This window comes from Oryx dammah, unplaced genomic scaffold (assembly GCF_014754425.2).
Source record: "Oryx dammah isolate SB20612 unplaced genomic scaffold, SCBI_Odam_1.1 HiC_scaffold_11164, whole genome shotgun sequence".
Taxonomy (NCBI): domain Eukaryota; kingdom Metazoa; phylum Chordata; class Mammalia; order Artiodactyla; family Bovidae; genus Oryx; species Oryx dammah.
The window spans coordinates 4,117,442-4,141,178 of record NW_024080557.1 but is presented as its reverse complement, the minus strand read 5'-3'; the positions used below and the strand labels follow the sequence as shown (position 1 = coordinate 4,141,178).

At 37.0% G+C, this 23,737-nt stretch overlaps 1 protein-coding gene across 2 annotated transcripts in view; it reads left to right on the top strand.

Annotated features, from left to right (window-relative positions):
- Positions 1-23,408, top strand: part of LOC120860720 (zinc finger transcription factor Trps1) — a 275,412-nt gene extending 252,004 nt beyond the window's left edge. For both annotated transcript variants that reach the window (XM_040236466.1, XM_040236465.1), the window contains 2 exons: positions 12,536-12,658; positions 16,816-23,408. In XM_040236466.1, the coding sequence (XP_040092400.1) occupies positions 12,536-12,658; positions 16,816-17,877 (1,185 nt within the window). In that variant the 3' untranslated portion in view covers positions 17,878-23,408. The remainder of the gene's footprint in view (positions 1-12,535; positions 12,659-16,815) is intronic.
- The last annotated feature ends 329 nt before the right edge of the window (positions 23,409-23,737 follow it).

Here is a 23,737-nt window from a genome sequence, read left to right as displayed (position 1 = left end):
TTTGGGGGATCTGTCTTTTTTTCTTTTATGTTTTTTAAATTTCAGCTTCTCTATGAATCTTTTTTTTTCAAATATTTTAAGAGCTTAATAATTGATGGTGTTTTTTATTATTATTATTATTCCTATTATTCCACAACAAGGAGAAATGTTATTTCTTGTAGGTAGATGACTTTAAAAAATTAATTTAAGGTCCTTCCTTGCTTTAATTTATTTGTGTCTTCTGCAGAGGTTGTGGACAGTTTAATGACCTTAATCCAGGGGAAAAAAATGCCAACAGAAAAATACATATATAAACCAGAGGGAGGATATAAGAAAGTCAAACAGGGGCTCTGTATCAACCTAGAGGGGTGGGATGGGGAGTGAGTTTCAGAAGGGTGGGGATATACGTATACCTGTGGCTGATTCATGTTGAGGTTTGACAGAAAACAGCAAAATTCTGTAAAGCAATTATTCTTCAACAAAAAAATAAATTTTAAACATATATAAAGCAAAAAAAAAAAACCCACAAAAGTTTGTTGCTTTATTGCAATATCAGAGCCCCTCTCATGAAATAAAATCTCACTCATTAGGAGATTTGTGTCTCAGGATGTCCAGCCAGCCCTTAGTACTGGTTTCCTGATATTCTGCTTGCTGTACGAAATGTCAAAGTCTGAAATGATTTTAACTGTTCCCTTTGGAAGGAATGACTGAGGGGTTGTCTCGAGAGAGAGTTCGTGGTGTGATGAGGTAGTTCTTGCTTTGGTACGTGATACAGTGTGATTAACAGACTCCAGATTGCACAGAGAAGTGGGTCGGAGCACAGGTTATTAAGTACAGTTCCCTACCCAAGACGATGTATTGCCTCACGCTGATATGGCAGGACTGGAGAGGGAATATATACATCTATATAAAAGCAAAGACAATCCTTGCTTTCTTCTTGAGCAGCTGCAGCCAGTCCCACTAATGGACGTGCAAAAGCAGAAACGAACAGCCCAAGGTATGTGTTCATTTTTACAGATGGTACTGCAGACAAGTTGGTAATGGAAAAGGAAGTCGTGTACGTGAGCTTTTTGACCATGGGGGTGGGGAGTGGGGGATGACAGGACAGCCCGATTACAGTACTTTCCTGTATAATTGACCGTGTGAGTTATGGAAGAAGCAGTTTTCCCATGAAAGATTTCACTTATTACAAAATTACATCATTACTGTTAAGGAAATGCATAATTCCAAGTTGTCTTTTTAAAATAATGTCATTAAAACTTTAAAAATCAGCTTAGACATCCCTGTCTGCCCAGAGCCTCTATAATGAAATTATCCGCCAGAGTTGGGTTTTACCTGTAACAGTCACAGCATCCTCATTTAAAGATAAATCTTTCATTTGAACAATGGCAAAATGTACTAGACACTTATTTTAAATCTTGGAAAAGTGTATTTAAATACCTAGTTTGGGGTCATGAAGAAATACAAAGTTGAATAAAAAATGAGATAGTATTTTAAAGAATTATTTATAGATTCAGAAGTTAAATGAAGTTTAGGTTTATTTCCCTTAAGTCCACCCCCACCCCCGACCTCCGTGTATAAAAATCACAGAGAATGAAATGGTGTAAGAAGTATTACAATATGGTCTAGTAAAGTTTTTAGTTATTTAGTTCAAATTGCATATTTGGTATCAGTGTCTCTTATTGATCCATTTGCAGATTTTTAACATAGTTCTTAACTGTTTCAAACTTCAGGATATTTAACTGTATTTCTATGCGTTTTGTTGCTATTGTTAAGTGAAAATAAGTGGCAAATACCATCTTTCTGCTGAGCAAACTGTATGCTATTTAATGTCTGATCTCAACTCAATACCCAGTAAAACATCTTTATAGAGTTAAGAATATTTTAGGCTTTGCTCTTATATATATAATGAAATGGAAACAGTATCTCACATGAAAAGTATCAGAGTCAACTGCACAGGCCACTGAAAAACATGTCCTGATCAAGGACATAGACTATATCTAATAATGGGGGAAATGTTTAAGGGAAAATAATTAAAAATACTTTCATATTATTCAAATCTGAGGAATTTGGTAAAATGACCTCATTTTTCAGAATTGGCAGTATTTGATCTTGAATGATGAGGATTCCACACATTGTAACAGCTCTCTGCCAAGGAACATACCAATATATAAAATAAGTCTAGTACATTGGTACCTGAACATGTGTGTTTACAGCACTCCTCAAAACCCCAGTGGCGTGTTTCCTGCCCTGTCTCTAGCCATGACGAATACAAATGAGTTCCTGGTTCACAACTGCCTTCCCATGATGGCATTTCTAGGCACGAAGTCAGTGCACTAATTTTTGCTTTTCAACAGAGGCTTTGTTCACATATATTTTTTAGTTTTTAGTTTTTGAGACAACAGTATCAAAACTCATGCCCTGCACCCATCTGCCTTCCCCACACTACCCCTCCATCTCCCAAATGCTGCATTCCTCTGGCTTCGACTGTATCTTTCAACCTCAACACAGATCGTTGCCATATCTGATCAAGGATGAGTCATTTCTTTCTGATACCTCAAAACTTGCATAATTTAATCAGCTGTTATAGGGTGGTTTGAAGAGAGAAGGATTCCTCAAAGCTAAGCTATGGTGAAATATTTTTGGTAGAAATTCCCCAATCACTTCTTTAGTAATAGGACCTGAAACATGGTTAAGAACTGTGGTTCTGAAGTGAGAGATCTTACTATTTATTATATGAAAAATGCTTCTAAGGCTTAGTTTTCTCACCTGTAAAGTAGATAAAATAACAATAATGATAATAATAATGGTAATAATAGTTCCTGTGTCTTAGGTTTGTTTAGAGGATGTCAAGTAAAGAAACTAAGTCTGTAGTGTATCATTCTACACAAAATAAATACTTGGTAAATATTAGATGTGTGATGGTGATTATTCAAAAAGAGACAAGAAGTAGTCACGCGAGTCTACCAGACAGCTGATTCAAAAATGGTGTTTATTCATGGCTGTGTTCAGTCTTTGTTGCTGTGTGGCTTTTCTCTCGTGGCGGTGCACAGCCTTCTTTCTCATTGTGGTGGCTTCTCTTGCTGCAGAGTGCGGGCTCAGTACTTGTGGTTGAGGGGCTTAGTTGCCCTGCAGCATGTGAAATCTTCCTAGACCAGAGGTTGAACCAGTGTCCTTCTGCATGGGCAGGTGGATTCCTAACCACCAGACCACCAAGGAAGTCCCAAAAATGATTTTTAGAAAAAGTCATGTGTTTTTGCCTGGACTTAAGAGACTAGGATGTATTTTTTACACTAGTTAAGTCAAAGAATCATTCACAATCTTTTACCTCGTCAGTAAAATGAGAGGATTATAATCCCTAGTAATTCATTTTCAATCCAAACTGAGATAATTATATTATGTCAGGAGTTCTTAACCTCATAATCCATGGGTACTCAGATCCATGTGAAATCTTTGGATGCATTTTATGAAGGACATTCTTTTGAACAGCCTGAAGTTATTTGCAAAATATTTTACATATCTTTTTTATTATCTGGGGAGAGTGTCATAAATTTTATCAAAAGAGTTTATGACTCCCAAGAATGTTAGAAACCATTGATATAGATGTAAATTCCTTGAGGATGGTAACACTTCATTGACTAGTTATTATCTGTTAGCAAGTATGAAAAGAGTTACTGATTATTATCTGTTATTTTCCTTTTCTTTCAAAATGACCATGTCATCATCATCATCTATCATAAAACCAGTCCTACTTAGGTAATACATAAAATACCTCTGTTTGTTTCTTAAATTAAGAGCTTCGAAGCTGAACCTTTTGAACTTTAGGCTTTTTCTAGAAAAGTCCCTATCACCAAGGTGCTTATTTTGTATACTGTGAAGAATTCCCACAATAAATATTTGCCAAATATATTGTTTAAATAAAAATTTCAATAACTTTAGTAAAACATAATTGATTCTCATATTCTCATGCTGAAATTTACTTAAGAAGTGCTAGAATTGTTTAACTGTGCCTCCAAAAAGCCCCCCTTTTTTCCCCCGTTTTTCAGTGTCAGATTTTGGCACTGGCGTAGAAGAAAGTCCCTGTTGAAACACTCTTGACCATTGTTGTAACTGAAGGAAAGGTGGAAATGGATCTGTGGTGACAGAAATAGAAGCAATAAGAGGCTTGAGCAGGTCTTTTGACAATAGTGACTTTCGCATGGAATGAAAAGACAGTGTAGATATAAATCTTCAGCTATATTTTCAGCTGTCCAAATACATATTGCTGTAATGGCAGGACATTGTTACAGAGACAGCAGGGGTTAGAACTCCAAAGATCTGAGTTTTTCCAGTCCCAGTCTGTTAAGTAATTTGTGTATGACATCACATGTTTGCTTTGCTCATTTTCCAAATATGGAGTAAGTCTAAGTATGGAGATGGGGGTCCTTCAGACCTATGTAGTAGATTATATTATCTGTACGATAAATTTATAAAATCCGAAGATTTGAAGAATCCATACAAATAATTTAAAATGTGGGATTTCCCTGGGGAACTCTCATTTTCTGCAATCCTGTGCCACGAGTCACCAATTGCATCTCAGAAGAAATGGAGCTAATCTGTTTTAACATGTCCTGATATACTGGGCAACTCCAGCGTGGTGACGTGTGAGTGGAAAAGTCTTGGGCACATTCATACCTGGGTACAATGTATGATTGCTAGAATATGAATTGCCTCATGTCCTGGAACAGAAGTTGTTCCATTGCTTCTAGCCAAAGATGTCAGTTTAGTTTACACTGGTCTCTATTAGCATTTCTGATGTGTTGAGGAAGTAAATTTAATAAGCAGGGTAAACAGGTTTTGTTTCCAAACTCTGAGATAGGTGATCATAAGATGGATGCTTGGCTGAACCTTGTAGAGTCTCTTCAGTTTTCTGGCAAGAAATCTGAGGGCATAGAGGGCTGTTTTAAAGCAGGCATAGACTTGCTATACAGCCTGTTTCAACTGATTCTTTACAATTTTATTTGGAGCAAAAGTCAGCCAAGGTATTGATATCTATTGCTTTCTGTTGGCAAAGCTCTCTCCCTGCTCTTGCTAAAATACTGGCCAGCCTGTGCTTCTGATAAAATTCTGGCTGTGAATTTATTTAGGTGTTCATTGCAAGCCACTGTCTGTTTTAAGTTGTTTTAGGTGTGGTGGTCTTTATATTCTTTAGCCTCTGCTGGTGGGTAGTCAATAGTCAGTAAACTCCTTAATGGGCGTAAGTGAGAGAGAGTGACTTTCTCTGTCTCTTGGTGGTGAATAAGAGTGATAATGGCTAAAATATTATTTATCATTTATTCAATAGTTACTGAATTTCAGTTTTATAGTGACAGTCATGAATGCATTATTTAGTTTGTATCAACTCTTTTGGTGGTTGATAGGACATTATTACTGATGGGACAATAAGCAAAGTTCTTGTTTCTGAAACGACTAGACTATTATCCATTTTTATAAAGGAGCACAGAGAGTAAACCCTCTGATTATTAGATAACTTTCAGCCTTTAAGTGAAATGTATTTGTGGGAGATGCTTTGGTTTCTTGAGAAGTGTTTTCATATAATTTACATGAATTAAACTGTCACTATTCATCAACAGTCTCAGTTTTTCATGTTGACTATATATATGGTATGTTTTTAGCAGATTCTACTGTGAACAGAGAGATTACAGACCATGTCTGCCATATACTTCACTGTAACTCCAGCATCTAGCACAGTGCCAGGCACATGGTGGACATTTAATAATTAGTCCCCAAACTGAATTGAATTATATTTACCACTAAAGTTTTATTACTACAAAGTTGTACCAAAAGATTCTATCATAGCCATCTATACCTTTCCCTAAAATGAAGTTCTTAAAAGATTCTTGATATAATCAAATAAACATAGAATTGTTTAAAGAGTTAAAAATATTTGAGGTGCATCCAGACTAACAGCACATATATCAAATTTCAAGTTGATTTGATTTAAAATGGCCAAGATATAAAACCATAAAAAATGTGAGTAAATACTCTGCCTATCAAGGCTTGTTATATAATTACATGGTTTCAGTATGGTTTTTATTCATAGAAAACTATTATAAAGGATCATTTCTGCACAGATAAACTTTTCCAATGGGGACTTTTAATATCTTGGAGATGAATATCCATGACTCTAAATGTTAAACCACTTGAATGAATAATTCAATCAAATTTACTTTTTATTGATCAAATGAAGTAAGTTCTGTTAATAATGAAATTTGAAAACCTTAAAATGTTTGCTTTTGGCTAATCTTCAAATAGTAAAATAAGCTATAAAAATAGCTGAACCAATTTAAAACTTTTTTTCCAATTCTTGTTCTTTTCTGAGGACTCATCTGGGTTTACCAAATTATCTGTCTGTGCTTAACACAGAGGGATCTGTAATTGACTGAGAATTTAAGCCCCCTAAAAACAAAACTTGAATCAGAAACTTTGAAAAAATTTAGTGATCATGATACTTACGGTAGTTAGCTGTGAGCCTAAAGACTAGGGGTTTCTTCTGTTAGTTATTTGGTCATTACACTGCTTGGTGCAATCTCCAGCAGGGAAAAGAAAAATATATATATATTGGATTTAAAATGTACTTTTATTAAAAGATGGTGTGTCATTTTCTGTTTCAAATCCTCGCATGGATGATTGTCCAAATTCATCACCTAACTTGCTGTTGTGAAAATCGGTATGGTGGTTACAATACATTGGAAATGTGGGAAGGAAAGAAGTGATCCAAAGAAGACTCAGTAATTGAAAAGCCTTGGAGATGCCAATCATGGGGGCTGGCCTCAGAATGCCTTGCAATGAACTATTCCTATCACCACTCTTCCTTTTTCACACAGGAAATTACCAGCCAGCAGAAATAACATACAAGCCATACAGATTCGGCCTAAAAAGTTAGTGGGCAAATTATTTAAACTTGAAGTTAAATGCAGTCAGTGCCTTGTTGATCGCAGAATTTCCTCTTTAGACATTTTCCACTGAGGTGACTTTCATGTAGATTTGGGTTTTCTGCTGACACCCCTTCAGTCTTGCCCTCCATTGAAACCACATATAAATAGAAGGTGCACTTAGAGAAGGCCGGGGGCAGAGCATGCTATGACCATGCATAGCTTTGGATATGTAAGAGGACAGCTTTCCTTCAGCTGAAAGGAGGGCCTTTCACGTACACCTTCATGTTATCCACTAACTGCTTATTCCTATCATTTCCTCTCCCAGAAGGGTTTATATCCATATCTCTCAAAGGACAGTGCGTATGTCTCCTGCACAAAGTCATGGAGGTTCAAATCATTATTAACACCTTTTTAGGGGGGTGTCACTTAGTTTCTAGTATCTTGGTTCCGTGGCCAGGGATTGAACCCACACCCTCAGCAGTGAAAGTACAGAGTCCTAACCACTGGATCACCAGGAAGTCCCCTATTATTAACTCTTAAAAGCAGCTTGTAGGAAAAGGAGAAACCATTTTATTATTTAAAATATACACATATACCATCAGCAATGCATGACTCTAATGATGTGTATAACGGAGAGGTGGAGCTTCATTCTTCCGTTCAGTTCAGTTCAGTCACTCAGTCCTGTCCGACTCTTTGTGACCCCATTAATTGCAGGACTTCAGGCCTCCCTGTCCATCACTAACTCCCGGACTTCACTCAAACTCACATCCATCGAGTCAGTGATGCCATCCAGCCATCTCATCCTCTGTCGTCCCCTTCTCCTCCTGCCCCCAATCCCTCCCAGCATCAGAGTCTTTTCCAGTGAGTCAACTCTTCACATGAGGTGGCCAAAGTACTGGAGTTTCAGCTTTAGCATCATTCCTTCCAAAGAACACCCAGGGCTGATCTCCTTTAGAATGGGCTGGTTGGATCTCCTTGCAGTCCAAGGGACTCTCAGGAGTCTTCTTCAACACCACAGTTCAAAAGCATCAGTTCTTCAGCACTCAGCTTTCTTCCCAGTCCAACTCTCACACCCATACATGGCTACTGGAAAAACCATAGCCTTGACTAGACGGACCTTTGTTGGCAAAGTAATGTCTCTGCTTTTGAATATGCTATCTAGGTTGGTCATAAATTTCCTTCCAAGGAGTAAGAGTCTTTTAATTTCATGGCTGCAATCACCATCTGCAGTGATTTTGGAGCCCCCAAAAATAAAGTCTGACACTGTTTCCACTGTTTCCCCATCTATTTCCCATGAAGTGATGGGACCGGATGCCATGATCTTCGTTTTCTGAATGTTGAGCTTTAAGCCAACTTTTTCACTCTCCAATTTCACTTTCATCAAGAGGCTTTTTAGTTCCTCTTCACTTTCTGCCATAAGGGTGGTGTCATCTGCATATCTGAGGTTATTGATATTTCTCCCAGCAATCTTGATTCCAGCTTGTGTTTCCTCCAGTCCATCGTTTCTCATGATGTACTCTGCATAGAAGTTCAATAAGTAGGGTGACAATAAACAGCCTTGACGTACTCCTTTTCCTATTTGGAGCCAGTCTGTTGTTCCATGTCCAGTTCTAACTGTCGCTTCCTGACCTGCATACAGATTTCTCAAAAGGCAGGTCAGGTGGTCTGGTATTCCCATCTCTTTCAGAATTTTCCACAGTTTATTGTGATCCACACAGTCAAAGGCTTTGTCATAGTCAATAAAGCAGAAATAGATGTTTTTCTGGAACTCTCTTGCTTTTTCGATGATCCAGCGGATGTTGGCAATTTGATCTCTGGTTCCTCTGCCGTTTTTAAAACCAGCTTGAACATCTGGAAGTTCACAGTTCACATATTGCTGAAGCCTGGCTTGGAGAATTTTGAGCATTACTTTACTAGCGTGTGAGATGGCCCTGACTTATATCTTCAGGACTTAGCAGGTACCTGGCTTCAGCTGTTTCTCAAAGAGAGGAAAAAAAAAAAAAAAAAGCCTGGAATGTAGAATTGGGAAAATTAACTCTCTTGATTTTCTTGTCTCCAATGTCATTAGCCGTCTCTGCCCAACTGAAGATAAATTTGTCAATCCAAATGAGAGATATTTCTAGGAAATATTTTTTTAAAAAACTTTACTTTCAAAAATAAGACTAATGACTAGTGATAAAAATTATTGCAAGAGAGATGATTTTCAACTTTAATAATATTTAGCCACTCAAGACAGACAGCACTGTCCTAGGTACTTATTACTTAGACTATTTGATGACTGTTAGGGGACATGATTTCTGTCTTTAACACAGTATAAAGGAGACTGACAAACTGTTTTAAAACTCTGTTGTGCCTGATAAACTGTGAATGAAATAAGGTCTTTAATGCCTTTCTTTCTCTTTAACAAGCTTGTTTTTAAAAAGTGAGGCAAGGGAGACTTCTATTTTGCTTCCTTTGGCAACAGACTTTTTCTCAGCCCTTGATTGGGTTAAGGATGTTGGTGACGTGGGAAAAAATGCCATACTCGGTCCAGCTAGGTGACATTATGCATGGTGCAGCTTTTGCTGGGGTCAGGCTGTCATCTGTGATGTGGTTTAGAGAGATGCGTCATGGTCCACCGTTCCGTAGTCACACAGCGAAGGACACTGCCCACTTCTCCCACTTACTCTGCTGCTTCCAAAATTTCCAAGTGCATCAAACATAGGGTTCTACAATGCTTACCAAAGTGATACATTTGTTAGATGGGAGGTAACTAAATGTATGAAATATTTCTCACCTACCTCCTACTCTCTGCCCCCACGCAAGTACGCTCCTATTGAATTCTAGGTGTGAACACCTAGATATTTCACTCTGACTCAACTTTCCATTCTCATATTTGATAAGAATGACACAAATGAAATGCATGTTCTAATACTCAACCATATGCTTTAAGCATATCTAAAATGTAAAATAAGTAGATTAATGTGATAACGAAACAAAATATTTTTCTCTTAACAAAAGAAATACAGCTTAATCCCTAATGGATCGATGATGGATCGATAACTTGCGAGCTTACTACATCCCTGATATTGTTTTAATTATACGTCCATTTGTCCACATTAATACTCACAGCAGCTCACACTTTAAAGAGGGGGACATTTAAGTACTACTAAGTTAAGTAATTCACTCAAAGTCGTACCCAGCAACTCAAGACAGAGGCATGTTTTGAATGCAAGTTATCTGTCTCCTAAATCTATTAACCCCCATGCCATACTGACTCCAAATAAGTGAATGCAAATTAGTCTTGATGTATTTAAAATAAGATATGGTTTACCTAAAATATACCAGCCTTTATTGGAGCCTAAATGCTGCTTAAAGCAAGATGTGCCTATGTAAAACCAGCACTGTAATTTCAGGATTTTCCCTCAAACTAATGAAGGGCATTTTCTTTGCAAGAGACTTAAGTGCAAAATTATGCAAGGTTGAAGCGTTCTCTGAAACCAGGATTACACCCACTTTGGCATGCCGCGTCAAGCAGCCAGGACGTAAGGAAAGAAAAGCAGGCTGCAGTGAATGGTTATACATTCAGGTTTGAGCCGCAGCCATATATGTGGGTTAGTTTCCAAATGGACATTTACATTGCCTTTATGTGGATCAAATTGGTGTTTATTTGCCAAACGTGTTATTTAGATCTCCGGGAAAAGACAGCATGGCCCCAGGGAAGTTTCACCATTATAACCTAACTAGGCTCCCCAACTTACCTCGGATAAAGGGGACCCCAGAGTGTTTGATAAACACAAACTCTAATAGTTCACTGATTTGAGGGAAATAGCAGTCTGTCCTTTTGCAGTAGGTCCCTATTGGGACTTTGAGGACCAGTACCCAGTGTTTTGTTTTGAGACTGAGAAATTTATTATACGCTCCTGGTCCTGATTTGGGGGGTCAGGGGAGTAAGGAGAAAAGGGGAGCCAGAGATTATCTTTGTGAAAAATCTAGCTTTTATTACATCACCTGAAGTAGCACAACCTGCTACACTAATGAAATTGTGTTCTTGGTTGAAAAGGGCAATTGTTAGCTTGACTTTGTGCTCACTAAAAACATTCCCCCAATCTTGTTAAATTATTGCTCTCATTTCAGATTTTTATGGCTATGCAGCTTACCAGTCCTCATTTCTTTACGTTTCATTCATTTTCCTTGTATTGATGATTAATGGAGGATGTCGAATGTTAGAGTGAGCAGGCATCAGCAATTGCAAGATCATAATTAGTTTAGCTGACGAGGGCCTCTGATAGCACTTGCGTCTGGATGGAAAAATTACCCTATAGGGAACTGGCTGCTCACCAGGTCTTTTTAGTGATACATTGTGAAACACCCGATGAATCAAATGCCCTTTCAATGCCAAGAAAGTGTTCCAGTCTTGAAGCCAAAATTATGTCTGCAGAAAGCTTTCCATTTGAAATGTATCAGAGTACAATTATAACCATTGTATTTTCTTGGCAGGGATACCCCTCGTCTACAGTATGGACTCGAGTTAAATAAATTGCCTAAATTTTATGAATCCCTGAAATTTTGACGTATAGTGTTTGTAATTTTAAATTTATCACAAAATTGGGTTCCAGCAAGACTTTTTCCACTCCTTATCTAACATGCGTATTTTATCATTAAAGGCTTTGCTTCCTAGAGAAAAGAGAGCAGAGTTGCAATTCAGGCTGTCTTTTTTTTTTTTCCTCCTTCTTCTTCAGCCAGAGTTCCATTTCCTGCCTGTTAGTATTTGCGCCTATGAACACAGCCTGACTTTTGTTTCAATGAGAGGTTTAATGGAATCATTACTTGATAGCAAGAATGGAACAAGCAATGCTAATGATCTACTTTTAAATATTCTTGGATTATTTTTCAATCTGGTGATTAAAGAATTCAGTCCACTAAAATTTCAGAAACGCTTGTGATTTCCAAGTCTGAGTCAAATAAAATAAATAAATAGCCATTGATGGGACTATGTTATCTGGCTTAAGCAGGCCCCCTCATAAGGATTCTCATTAGTAATACTGTACTTCTAGTTGGCAGAAGTTTCTTCTGTTCCTCTCAGATTTGGGAGATAGAGGGTGTTCTCTTTCAGATTTTACAGGTGCAAATGAAAAATTAGAACTGAGTGTCTTATTAGTGTCTTAATACTTATGTTACATTAATGACATCCAGAAAGACATGCATCAGGTTTAATTGTAAGTGGTTTACATGCTGCACTTATTCCAAGTTTGACTATATTTTGAAGCTCAGGTAGCCTGGGCGCCTCTTCTTCCAAAATATATTAAACATATTGCCATGCTCTGTCTTTTGACTTTTGACACTTTTAAAAGGTATATTTTAGGGTTCAGCATTTAGGAGCCATCATTAAAGGCACAAACCCCAAAGTTCAAAAAGTTAAAGCTGTTTCTGTGAAAAGCCTTTGGTGTTGCACACACCTCATCCATCACTGTACGGTTAATTATAATGAAAATCAGTGGTGCCTATTAAACACAATTGAACCTGACCTCATTATGGGCAGTGTGGTTTTATACTGTCATTGTTGCTAGTCTAAAGACAAAACTCCTGGGTTGATTTGGTCTAACTCCACTGATCATGTGACTCACCTCTGACCTTGTATTTTTTTTCCCCCATTTCAGAGGCGCAGAGGCTCGGGTGTTTTTTGTGCCAATTGCTTGACCACAAAGACCTCTCTCTGGCGAAAGAATGCAAATGGCGGATATGTATGCAATGCGTGTGGTCTCTACCAGAAGCTTCACTCGGTAAGAACTTGTTAGACTGTTTCAGGAAAAGCTTTATAAAACAGCCTGGTCTGTGGCGTGATAAGTACCATTCCCTGGCTTGCGGTGCCTGCCCCTGCAGAGTTTAATCCAGTTGCTTTGAGCACACTTGTGATTTATGGTGGACCAGCCTTAGATGTTATGGGGAGATTCATGTGAGATCATTACTAATGCATTATGTTTCTTTTGATATAAAAGAGGAAAATGATTGATTTCTGGGAACTTCACATAACCGATATGTGAATGAGTGGGTATCAGAATTCAGTGACATTAATTTAGGTAGAAAGGAGAAACTTTTAAAGCTCAAAAGTACATAAATTAAAAAAAAAAAAAGGCAAGAAGACGCTCCCATTTCAGTATAAAATATATGGCAAGGGTAAAAATGCTTCTTTTCCAGTCTACTTTTGGAATTTGCAAGTGTCATCTAGGCTGGAAGTAGGACAAGTTCAGAAGAGTGGTTCTTACTGGGACCAAGATGCCAGGTGACTCTCTCCAGGGCTTCCAGTGGCATCTGAGGGCTTGAAGAGCATACAGTAGAGCAGAGGAAGGTGCAGAAGTGTTCTGTGTTTTAAGATCTCGGGCTGGCTAGCTTCTATGACTCTCTGAGCTACGTCAGTTATTTCTAACCAAATTTTAGGTAGAATCTTATAATAAAATTTAAACTTACAAATCTCCCATCTTTATATGCAGTTGACTTCCTGAAGGATTTTTTTTTTTTTTCTTTTTGATTTAGAAAGTTTAGGGACTTCCCTGGTGGTCCAGTGGTTAAGGCTTCACTTTCCAATGCCAGTGGTGCAGATTCATTCCCTGGTCAGGGAACTAAGATCCTACTACCTTTCAGCAGCCGAAAAACTAAAACAAAACAGAAACAATATTGCAACAAACTCCATAAAGTCTTAAAGTCCATAAAAATGGTCCATATCCCCCCCCAAAAAATCTTAAAAAATAAAAAAAAGTTTATCTGCTGACCAAAGCTGCCTTTAAAAATAGTAATGCCCCATTTAGTAAGCAAAAATCTGTTTCCTTCTGCCTTTTGCATTTTGTTTGGCATTTTACCACAGCTCTTAGCACCAGCCAGTGAATAGAATGCAGCTACGGGGAATACAGTTTTAGACAAAATGTCCTCCAAAACGGACCACTGGAAGCACTCTTAAAAAATGCATGCTGCCAACAAGACTAATTGGTAGTAAACTGTGAAAACCTTAGTTATTAGCATGTAGCTAGTAGAAGGAATCTCCTCCTACCACCATCACCTTACTTTTTTTAAGCCTTCACTATTTAAGCAAGCAATAAGCTTCCATTTAATGAGTACTGACATTAATGATTTTAATTGAATGCTGTCCAATCAAAGGCCAAATATTAATTAAACTACTGCTCTTCCAGGTTATGTTAATTTAACAACTGCAATATAAATGAAAAAAATTTTAACAATTATTTTAATATTCATCTCTCCAGAAATGTTTTTAATTTTGAGGGGTTTTTTTAATCATAAATTTCCTATACTTCTACTCCATGAATTTCATGGCCCTACATGCTCTTAGTTCTTATACATTTGTGCATAATAATTCTCTGATGTCTCTTTTATGGGCTGTAATTCCTTTACCTGTCACTTAAATATTGGTCTTCTTTAGGACTCTAAAACAGACCCTATATTTCTTCCACTCTTTATTCTACAGGACAAAACTCTTCATTCCCTTGAGTTTTCCCATCAACTCCATATATTTACATTTTTTATAAATATAACCTTTATGTACAATATAATGCACAGACCTAATGTATAGTGTTCAGTGAGTTTTAATAGTGTCATCTTAATCAAAATATAAAATAGCATGTTTATCTTAGAAAGTTATCATTTAGCTGTGTTAAAATATACTATGTGTTAAAATACTGAATTGAATTTAAATATTATAATTAAATACAAGTTTTAAAATATATCAAAATTTGTGAAATTACCTAAAGCAGTGTTTAGAGGAATATTTTCAGCATTAAATGCTTAGATTCAAAAAGAAGGATAGAGATTAAATATGTATGTTTGAAATATGAGATCTTTATAAATCTGAAATTCTGAACAAAGTAAATGAACATGGGCTATCCAGGGGACGTGACATTTTCAATCTAAAACCAGTAATTTGATGTTCAATAACAAGTGTGTTCTCCTTTTTCCTTCAAAATATCTTTGTGACAATAAAAACACTCCAAGAGGATTTGTGTCTTGTTTTACACTTAAAAAATACTCTCTTGCATTAAGATGCATCATTTCCAGGTATAATTCACAAATTACATAATGTTCATGTTCATATTTTATGTAGGGATTAGTTCCTGATTTCAGTAATCTTTTAGAAAAAATCAGATTTTAGCCCATGTAAAGATTCTTTAAATTTTTAATTTGTAAATATGCATTCACTTATTAAACATACTCTCTTGATTTTATAAATCAAAGTTAAAGCTCCTACTGCAAGTTAAGTTTTTATTATAGTCTTATCTATGGATTTTAGTCATGTAATATAAACACCTATTGAACATGTACATAAATACCAGTCATATCATACTTAAGCTGGGTGAAAGTCAGCATTCTATTTAAGTACAGAGTAGGATGACAGATAGGATATTTGAAGCAAGCCTACAAATAAATTTAGATTTTCAACAGAAAACAAATGCTTCACCTGTTAACAGGTAAAATCTTCCTTAATAGTAAGTACTTATATAATTAGAGGGAAAAAAATGAAAGTGGGAGATTTATTTATTAAAAAAAACACAAAACCTCTCACTGGATATGGCTTTGATCCTGAAGAATTCCAAGGTCAGAGGAGCCTGGCAGGCTACAGTCCGTGGAGTCACAAAGAGTCCCACACAGCTGAGCAACTATTGGGCTTCCCTGGTGGCTCTGATCATAAAGAATCTGCCTGCAGTGCAGGAGAACTGTGTTCAATCCCTGGGTCAGGAAGATCCCCCAGAGAAGGAAATGGCTTACTCACTGCAGTATTCTTGCCTGGAGAATCCCATGGACAGAGGAGCCTGGCGGACTACAGTCCATGAGGTCAGAAAGATTTGGACACGGCTGAGCAACTAACAATTTCACTTTCACTTCACTTGATATGTTTCCTTACAGTTCTGTCAGTTTGCATTTGATTATTTATATTCTGATGTTTAATATTATATATCCACACTTGCAGTTATTTAGGAGAATGTGTGTATTAGTCATCTGGGCCTTGACATAACAAACTACCATAAACTAGATGTCTTAAAGAACGGACATTTATTTTCACAGTTCTAGAGGCTGGCCGTCTGAGATCAGGGTGCAGTGTGGTTGGGTTCTGGTGAGAGTCTCTTCCTGGCTTGTAGAAGGCTGCCTTTACTCTATGTCTGCATGTAATCTTGTGTGTTAATCACTCAGCTGTGTACGACTCTACAACCCCATGGACTGTAGTCCGCCAGGCTCCTCTGTCCATAGGATTCTCCAAGAATGCTGGGGGATAACCATTCCCTTCTCCAGGGAATCATCCCACCTCAGGGATTGAACTCAGGTCTCCAACATTGCAGGCAGATTCTTTACCATCTGAGCCACCAGAAAAGCCTTCACTTAGCCTTATTTACCTCCTAAAGACCTAATCTTCAGATACAGTCACACTGGGGGATAAGAGATTCAGTCCAGGAATTGGAAGGGAGCATCTGTGGGGTGGGGAGGAAGACATAGTTCAGTCTACAGCCTCGTATCATTTTTCCACAGTTGTCATCAAAACCGATCTCCTATGTTACTGTTGACGTCTTCTTGGTGCATGACTCAAAAGTTGAGAAATCTTTTAGAAAAATCACATTTCAACTAACTTTCTATATCGTTTTATCACAAAATAATGCAATTCTGAAGTCTCTTGAGTTTGGAAAGGCTGTTTTCAAGTAGATTAAAGTTTTTCAGTCCTCTCTGTAAAGATGGGCATGATTTAATTAGGGTAAAAGAGTGTGCTTTGGTTCTGTCCTCTGATCCTGCTCAGGGCAAAAGGAGGAGATTTAGTAAATCTATAACATAAAGCCTGTCTTTGCTTTGAACTTGAACATGGTTTATATTTGTGAGGAATTGTTAATGCATTTTAATGTATTTTTTAATGTTTTCCTTTTATGTATTGTGTGTGTGTTCCCTGCAGACTCCCAGGCCTTTAAACATCATTAAACAAAACAACGGTGAGCAGATTATTAGGAGAAGAACAAGAAAGCGCCTTAACCCAGAGGCACTTCAGGCCGAGCAGCTCAACAAACAGCAGAGGGCCGGCAGTGAGGAGCAGGTCAACGGCAGCCCCTTAGAGAGGCGGTCGGAAGATCACTTAACTGAAGGTCACCAGAGAGAAATTCCACTCCCTAGCCTGAGTAAATACGAAGCCCAGGGTTCATTGACTAAAAGCCATTCTGCTCAGCAGCCAGTCCTGGTCAGCCAAACTCTGGATATTCACAAAAGAATGCAACCTTTGCACATTCAGATAAAAAGTCCTCAGGAAAGTACTGGAGACCCAGGAAACAGTTCATCCGTATCTGAAGGGAAAGGAAGTTCTGAGAGAGGCAGTCCCATAGAAAAGTACATGAGACCCGCGAAGCACCCAAATTATTCACCACCAGGCAGCCCTATTGAAAAGTACCAGTATCCCCTTTTCGGACTTCCCTTTGTACATAATGACTTCCAGAGTGAAGCTGATTGGCTGCGGTTCTGGAGTAAATATAAGCTCTCCGTTCCTGGGAATCCGCACTACTTGAGTCACGTGCCTGGCCTACCAAATCCTTGCCAAAACTATGTGCCTTATCCCACCTTCAATCTGCCTCCTCATTTTTCAGCTGTTGGATCAGACAATGACATTCCTCTAGATTTGGCGATCAAGCATTCCAGACCTGGGCCAACTGCGAATGGTGCCTCCAAGGAGAAAACGAAGGCACCGTCAAATGTAAAAAATGAAGGTCCCTTGAATGTAGTAAAAACAGAGAAAGTTGATAGAAGTACTCAAGATGAACTTTCAACAAAATGTGTGCACTGTGGCATTGTCTTTCTGGATGAAGTGATGTATGCTTTGCATATGAGTTGCCATGGTGACAGTGGACCTTTCCAGTGCAGCATATGCCAGCATCTTTGCACGGACAAATATGACTTCACAACTCATATCCAGAGGGGCCTGCATAGGAACAATGCACAAGTGGAAAAAAATGGAAAACCTAAAGAGTAAAACCTTAGCACTTAGCACAATTAAATAGAAATAGGTTTTCTTGATGGGAATTCAATAGCTTGTAATGTCTTATGAAGACCTATTAAAAAAAATACTTCATAGAGCCTGCCTTATCCAACATGAAATTCCCTTCTTTTATTATTCTTTCTTTTGATGAGTAGGTTACCAAGATTAAAAAGTGAGACAAATGTTCAGTGAGAGAAAAAAAAAAAAGGAAGATGGTTAATAGTCCTGATTTAGAACCTAGTAAGTCAAAACCATCTTGGTGAATGTGTACTGTGGAAACATCCATAAGAAGTATCACCAGACTATAATTATGATGTTTGTATAGAACGAGATCAAAGCTGTTTAGAATTTGGAAGGGTTTACATATTATGATCCTAAAGCAGTATTGGGCTGGCCATTGGCCCATTTGTTCAAAAACCCATAAATTATTGCCTCAGTTTTGAAGTATCATGAAATCCTAGGCAGATGAGGAGAAATTTAATCTCCAGGGCAGTGAAAGGAAAATGGCGCCCTCTTAGATGAGAATCCTCTCATAGATCATGTTTCAAATTTAGACCTAGAAATGCGAGCTGTGGTTAGGCTTGGGGAGAGAGCAGCGGGAGAAGTGACAGACGGTGGCACGATGATTTTGGCCAGCCCTGCCTGTACATACACATGCACACCCTCTCTGATATTTTTGTCCTTTAGATGTTCACATACTCCTTTCAAAACTAGTCCTCTTGTTTGCGGTTTAGGTTCATTTTGTCCAAATATATATGCATTTTTAAAAAACAGTGTCCTCAGTGCTACGTAGTAATTTTATTTTAGCCAGATCATTCTTTCTTGTATGTGATGAACCAGTTTGGGTTTGTTTTCTAAGCTTCCTTTGGGTCACTAATCTCATTTGGCATGTTCTAACTAAAGGGATCCCCTCAGTTCAAAAGACTAGATGGATACAAAAGTTCAGACCATGGCATTCATTGATGTAGAACACATGGTATTTCTCCACAAGGTAACCTGCTGTATTTATTTATTTTCTTTTGGTTTAAATATAATTTCCAAACTTTGTGGTCAGGCAGCGTCTAAGGTTACGTTACCACAGGCTGACAGTTGGTATATGTACCAATCAATTCCTCCATTAGATTTATACAGGTTTAGTTAAGTAGCATTAAATAGGATTCTTAGAAGTATGTTCTTCATAGTACTTTTAATACTTAAGGCTTTGTAAAACTATCCATGAAGGGAAAGCCTCCGCATAACTGCTCAGGGAAATAGGGCTAAATAACTGAACATTAAATAATTGGTTAAAGGTGCTGTTAGTCGAGCCTCAATGCTTGCTACACGGATGTATGTACAAGGACTGACTTTAATAATTTGCATTATATTGTCCCAACCAGTAGTTTATTTTTTGCCACGGAGATGTAGAAGATATTACAAGCTACTGGATGCACTGTCAGATTAACTTATTTCATTAAAGAAGTTGGGAGAACAAATAGGAAAAAAAAAACCTTATTTTTCTAGTAAATATTAATGTATTACATTTCAAATAATGGTGCCTGACATATTGAATAATTATTTTCTACAGTGTACGTATGCAACAAAGATATTCCATCATGCATTAGAGTCAGTTCTGACTCTGCCTAGCTGTTTACATTTGCAAATGTAGCAAACAACGTAATGAAGCAACTATTTCTATTGCGGTAGATATCTTGTGTGTGTGTGTGTGTGTGTGTGTGTGCGCATTAAAATTGTAAACGGTAACATGAAACAAATGAACGTTCTTGATATAATGGTATGAAAACAAGAAGGAAATGAAAATATTTTTATGCCTACTTAGGAAAAAAAGGGTAGCACTATTCATTCCAAGTACTTTTTTTTTTTTTAATTTTTAAGCTCTTAACTCACATTGTTATGCTTAAAATGATAAACATATATCCTCTTTTTATTGCTTTGTCTATGTTTCAGATGAAACATTTCAGAAATTATTTTGATAAGTGCTGCTGGAATCTGCAGCACTGATGTTTTTATTGCATTCTGTAGTCGCATTTGCACTCCATTTTTACATTAATTCGCAGTGGCTTTGTATTGTTTTGTTTGGGTTTTGTTTCTTTTTCCCAGTGCCAGGTCTTCGTTTCTTCAAGTTGGATGGCAGGTAGACTTCAACCAGTTTGTGACTGTTGTAGTGAATGAAGTTCACACTGTCTTTCTGATGCTGTGTTGTCATTTCCATTCTTGCATTTTTGTTTTCATGTAAAAAAAAAAAAAGAGAGAGAGAAAAAGAGAGAAAGAATCAGGACTAAGCCTTTTGCTTCAGTTTCACTTATAAAGGGTTGTTTTCTGATCTCACCTGTCAAGTAGCTCTAATATAATTCACATGAACTGAGATAAAGAGGTGAAATGAGGGGCTTTGACATTCAAATTATGTGATGTCATTTATCTTTCTTAGGAATTTTGATGAATTCATCTCAAAATGTACAGGCAGATTGGAGAGGTGGCAATTAAAGATCTAAAGAGGAGACTTCCCAAACAACAAAACAGTATTTAATTTTCTTAGTGAAAGGACTAGAAACAAAGTGCACTGTGGCAATCCTCAAGCACCACGATATGTGAACTGCTCAAATTAGAAAATACTCGAAGTTTGGTTAACTTGGGCAATAGTACAGGTATGGCTTTTTGGGCAAAACTACTATTTAAGCAGTTTCTCCAGTGTATCAGACACAAGTATGTTGTTCTTTATTGGCATATATGTCTCTTTATCTCATCTTTTTTTTTTTCCTCAGACACACAAGTAGTAATGGTTAGTATTGGAAATACATATTACTATTCTTGGAATATTTATGGTCAGTCTACTGTAGGTAGAATATTCTTAGATAGCATTGTCAATAGATCTTATTCTGTATGCCTTTTATTATTGATTATTTTATTTTCATTTATTTTTTTCATATTTTGATGGAGAAGAGGTTGGGCTATGAAAAACAATGAAAATTTAACAAAACACTAAAAGATCTCCTTTTTTTGACTTTTGAAAGCCTTTGTCCTAGCTCTCAAAATATACTTTTACAAAATTGATTGATTGGTATCTTTATTTTTATTTGGGTTTAGGATCTCTGAACTATTTTGTCTTAAACTGTGATTTTAAATGAGCTATTTAGATACTTAAAATCTTTTTTTTTAAGGATTTTCAAGATGACTTAGGAATTTCCCTTCTTGGAAAAGGCTTTCCCTATGATAAAAACTATACGCTAGGTAAAATTGTATGTCATTTAAAAAACATACATCTTTTAAAAGTATTTGTCCAGATTCTGAATCGGGCTTTGGATCAAACTTTAAGCCAGGACCAGCTCATGCATTCTCATTCTCCTTTTTCTCACTCTTTCTCTCTTCATCTCTCACCCATATATTCATATTGTTGTTTGGGATAGAAGAATCTTAAAGAGCCAGCCCACCTCAGAAGATTGTGGATTGAGAGACACTACACTAGGTACATGAAAAAAGGATGGAGCTCTCATGGTTAATATGTTAACTCTATAGTTCAAAGAAAAAGAGTGTGCCCATTCTTACTACATGACATATTGAGATGTTCTTTTAAAAAAATCAACTTTTAAGATAATGATGTTTTCTTCTAAACCGTTCTCTTTTAGTAAAGGTAGATTTTAGAAAAGAAGCATGGGGATTTTTTTTCTAAGGTAATATTAATGAGAAGAGAAAAAGTGATTATCTTTAACAGCTCTTTGTTGAAGCCTGTGGTAGCACATTATGTTTATGATTGCACATGTGCACATAATCTATGATGATCCAATGCAAATACAGCTCCAAAAATATTAAATGTATATATTTTTAAATGCCTGAGGGTATACATTTTTCTTAATTAATGGAAGAGTATCAATACTGCTACTAAAGTAATGACTAGCCTCCTGCTGTGTGGCCGAGAAACATCAAAGGTGACCTGTCTTAAGACCTCTGAACTGCCTGCCTGTTTAGTTCATGAACATGGACATAATTCTAGAGGGGGAAGATTGAACATCCCACGGTGGTAAAGAAGCTGACGGTCAGCTTCTGCGCTGTATGCCAGCTTTTTGCCTAAAGTTTACTTTGAGCTCACAGCTTTCTGTCTGGGTTGAGAACCATGGCAAAAAAAAAAAAAAATGCAAGGCATCTTTTGTGATCAAGTAAGTGAAAGCTTGCTGACTGTCCTAGATCACAGGAGAAAACAGAGAAATGAAATCAAATCCAAATATAAGACTAAAGATGCTAACCAAAGGTAGGTACTAAGTGGAATTCTATCAGCAGGCCACTATAAATGAGAGGAAGCTAGAGAGACAAGTACCAGGACTTTGAAGGGCTGTGTTATTTTCCCAAAGAAAGACTTGGCCATGGGCAGAAGCCATGGCTTCATTGCAGAGCACTTCCTGTGGGTTTTCCATTGGCATTTCACCAACAGAGGACACACATGTTGCTGCTGAGCATCAGTGGTTTAGAAAGCATCCACAGTTATCTGCAGTAATTAGGACCAATGGAAGATGCTAGGGTTGAAATGTGTCAAGTCAGGGATGAAGAAAATGTGAAATTCAAATTGGTCCACACATGGAAACTGGATAATGTATCCTAACGTGATGTTCTCTTGAAGGGAAAAGTAGAGCTAGAAACTTCACTCCGTCCTACAGCAGAGAAAAGCAAAAGTAACTTTTACACAGAAATAACATTTAGCTTTCATCAGAGAAAATGGTCCTTCAAGACCCATGAGTCCCAAAACTGGATCCTAATTTTTACTCCTGGGTTTTTCTGTTCATTATATGACCTGCAGCGAATCACTTTTTTTCTTTTCGTGCCTCAGGTTCCTCACCTGTAAAATGGAAAAAATATATTAATAATAATAATATTAATAATAATAATAATAATGGTAATGTAGTACTTGTTTGTAAAGCACTTTGAGATCCTTGATTGAAAGGCACCATGAGAGTGCCAAGTATTATTATATGGCCAAGGGGCTTATTTAAACTCAGTTCCCAAGGGCCAGGAAAGGTTGGGGTCATTTTTTTAAAGATGAGCTGTAAATATCATAATCAGGCAGCCTATTGTGTTGACTATGAAGAGGCAAAACTATTACAAGGCTGATAAAACCATAGTTTCTTAATGGCTACCAACAAGGCAAATATCACAATAAGAAATGCCAAATTCTTTAAGGTGACAACATGAATAATTGGGGGGTGGGGATGGGGATGGGAAGCATCTCAATAATGCCAATGTAAAATTCACTTACAGCAATATTCACCAGCAGAAAATGTCTTTCATACGGAATGATTTCATGTTGCTAAGAAAAAATTCAATTTGTAGTCCTGATTTGAATATTAGATTGTTGGCTATAATAGTTCTGTTCTTACAACACATGGAATTTTTTTTTGTTTTATTTAATTTTGTTTTCATAGTGCATGTTCATTTCTACTCACAAACATGTTCTTGGTGTATTTCTTATGCAAACAATCTTCAGGCAGCAAAGATGTCTGTTACATCTAAACTTGAATAATAAAGTTTTACCACCAGTTATACATGATGGTGTTGGTATGGTTTATATGGATTCACTTTCATCCATGTAGCAATGGGAAATTCAGACTGTTGTAACATATAGACAGGCTCTGATGAACTGAGATGGTGAATTCGAGTCACCATTTAAAAAAAAAAAAAGTTTGAAAAAACCTGGATTCTCTCAACTTGTTTTGTTCTGCTTTGCTTTTTTTTTTTCCTTCTTTTAACCAATCAATCTCTTATTGATAGATTTTGTGTAAAAAAAAATTATACACGTTTCTTTAGGAAGATTAACAATAAAAATCATGTTTATTTCAAAAACATTCATTGAGTATCACGTATTGAGTGTTGA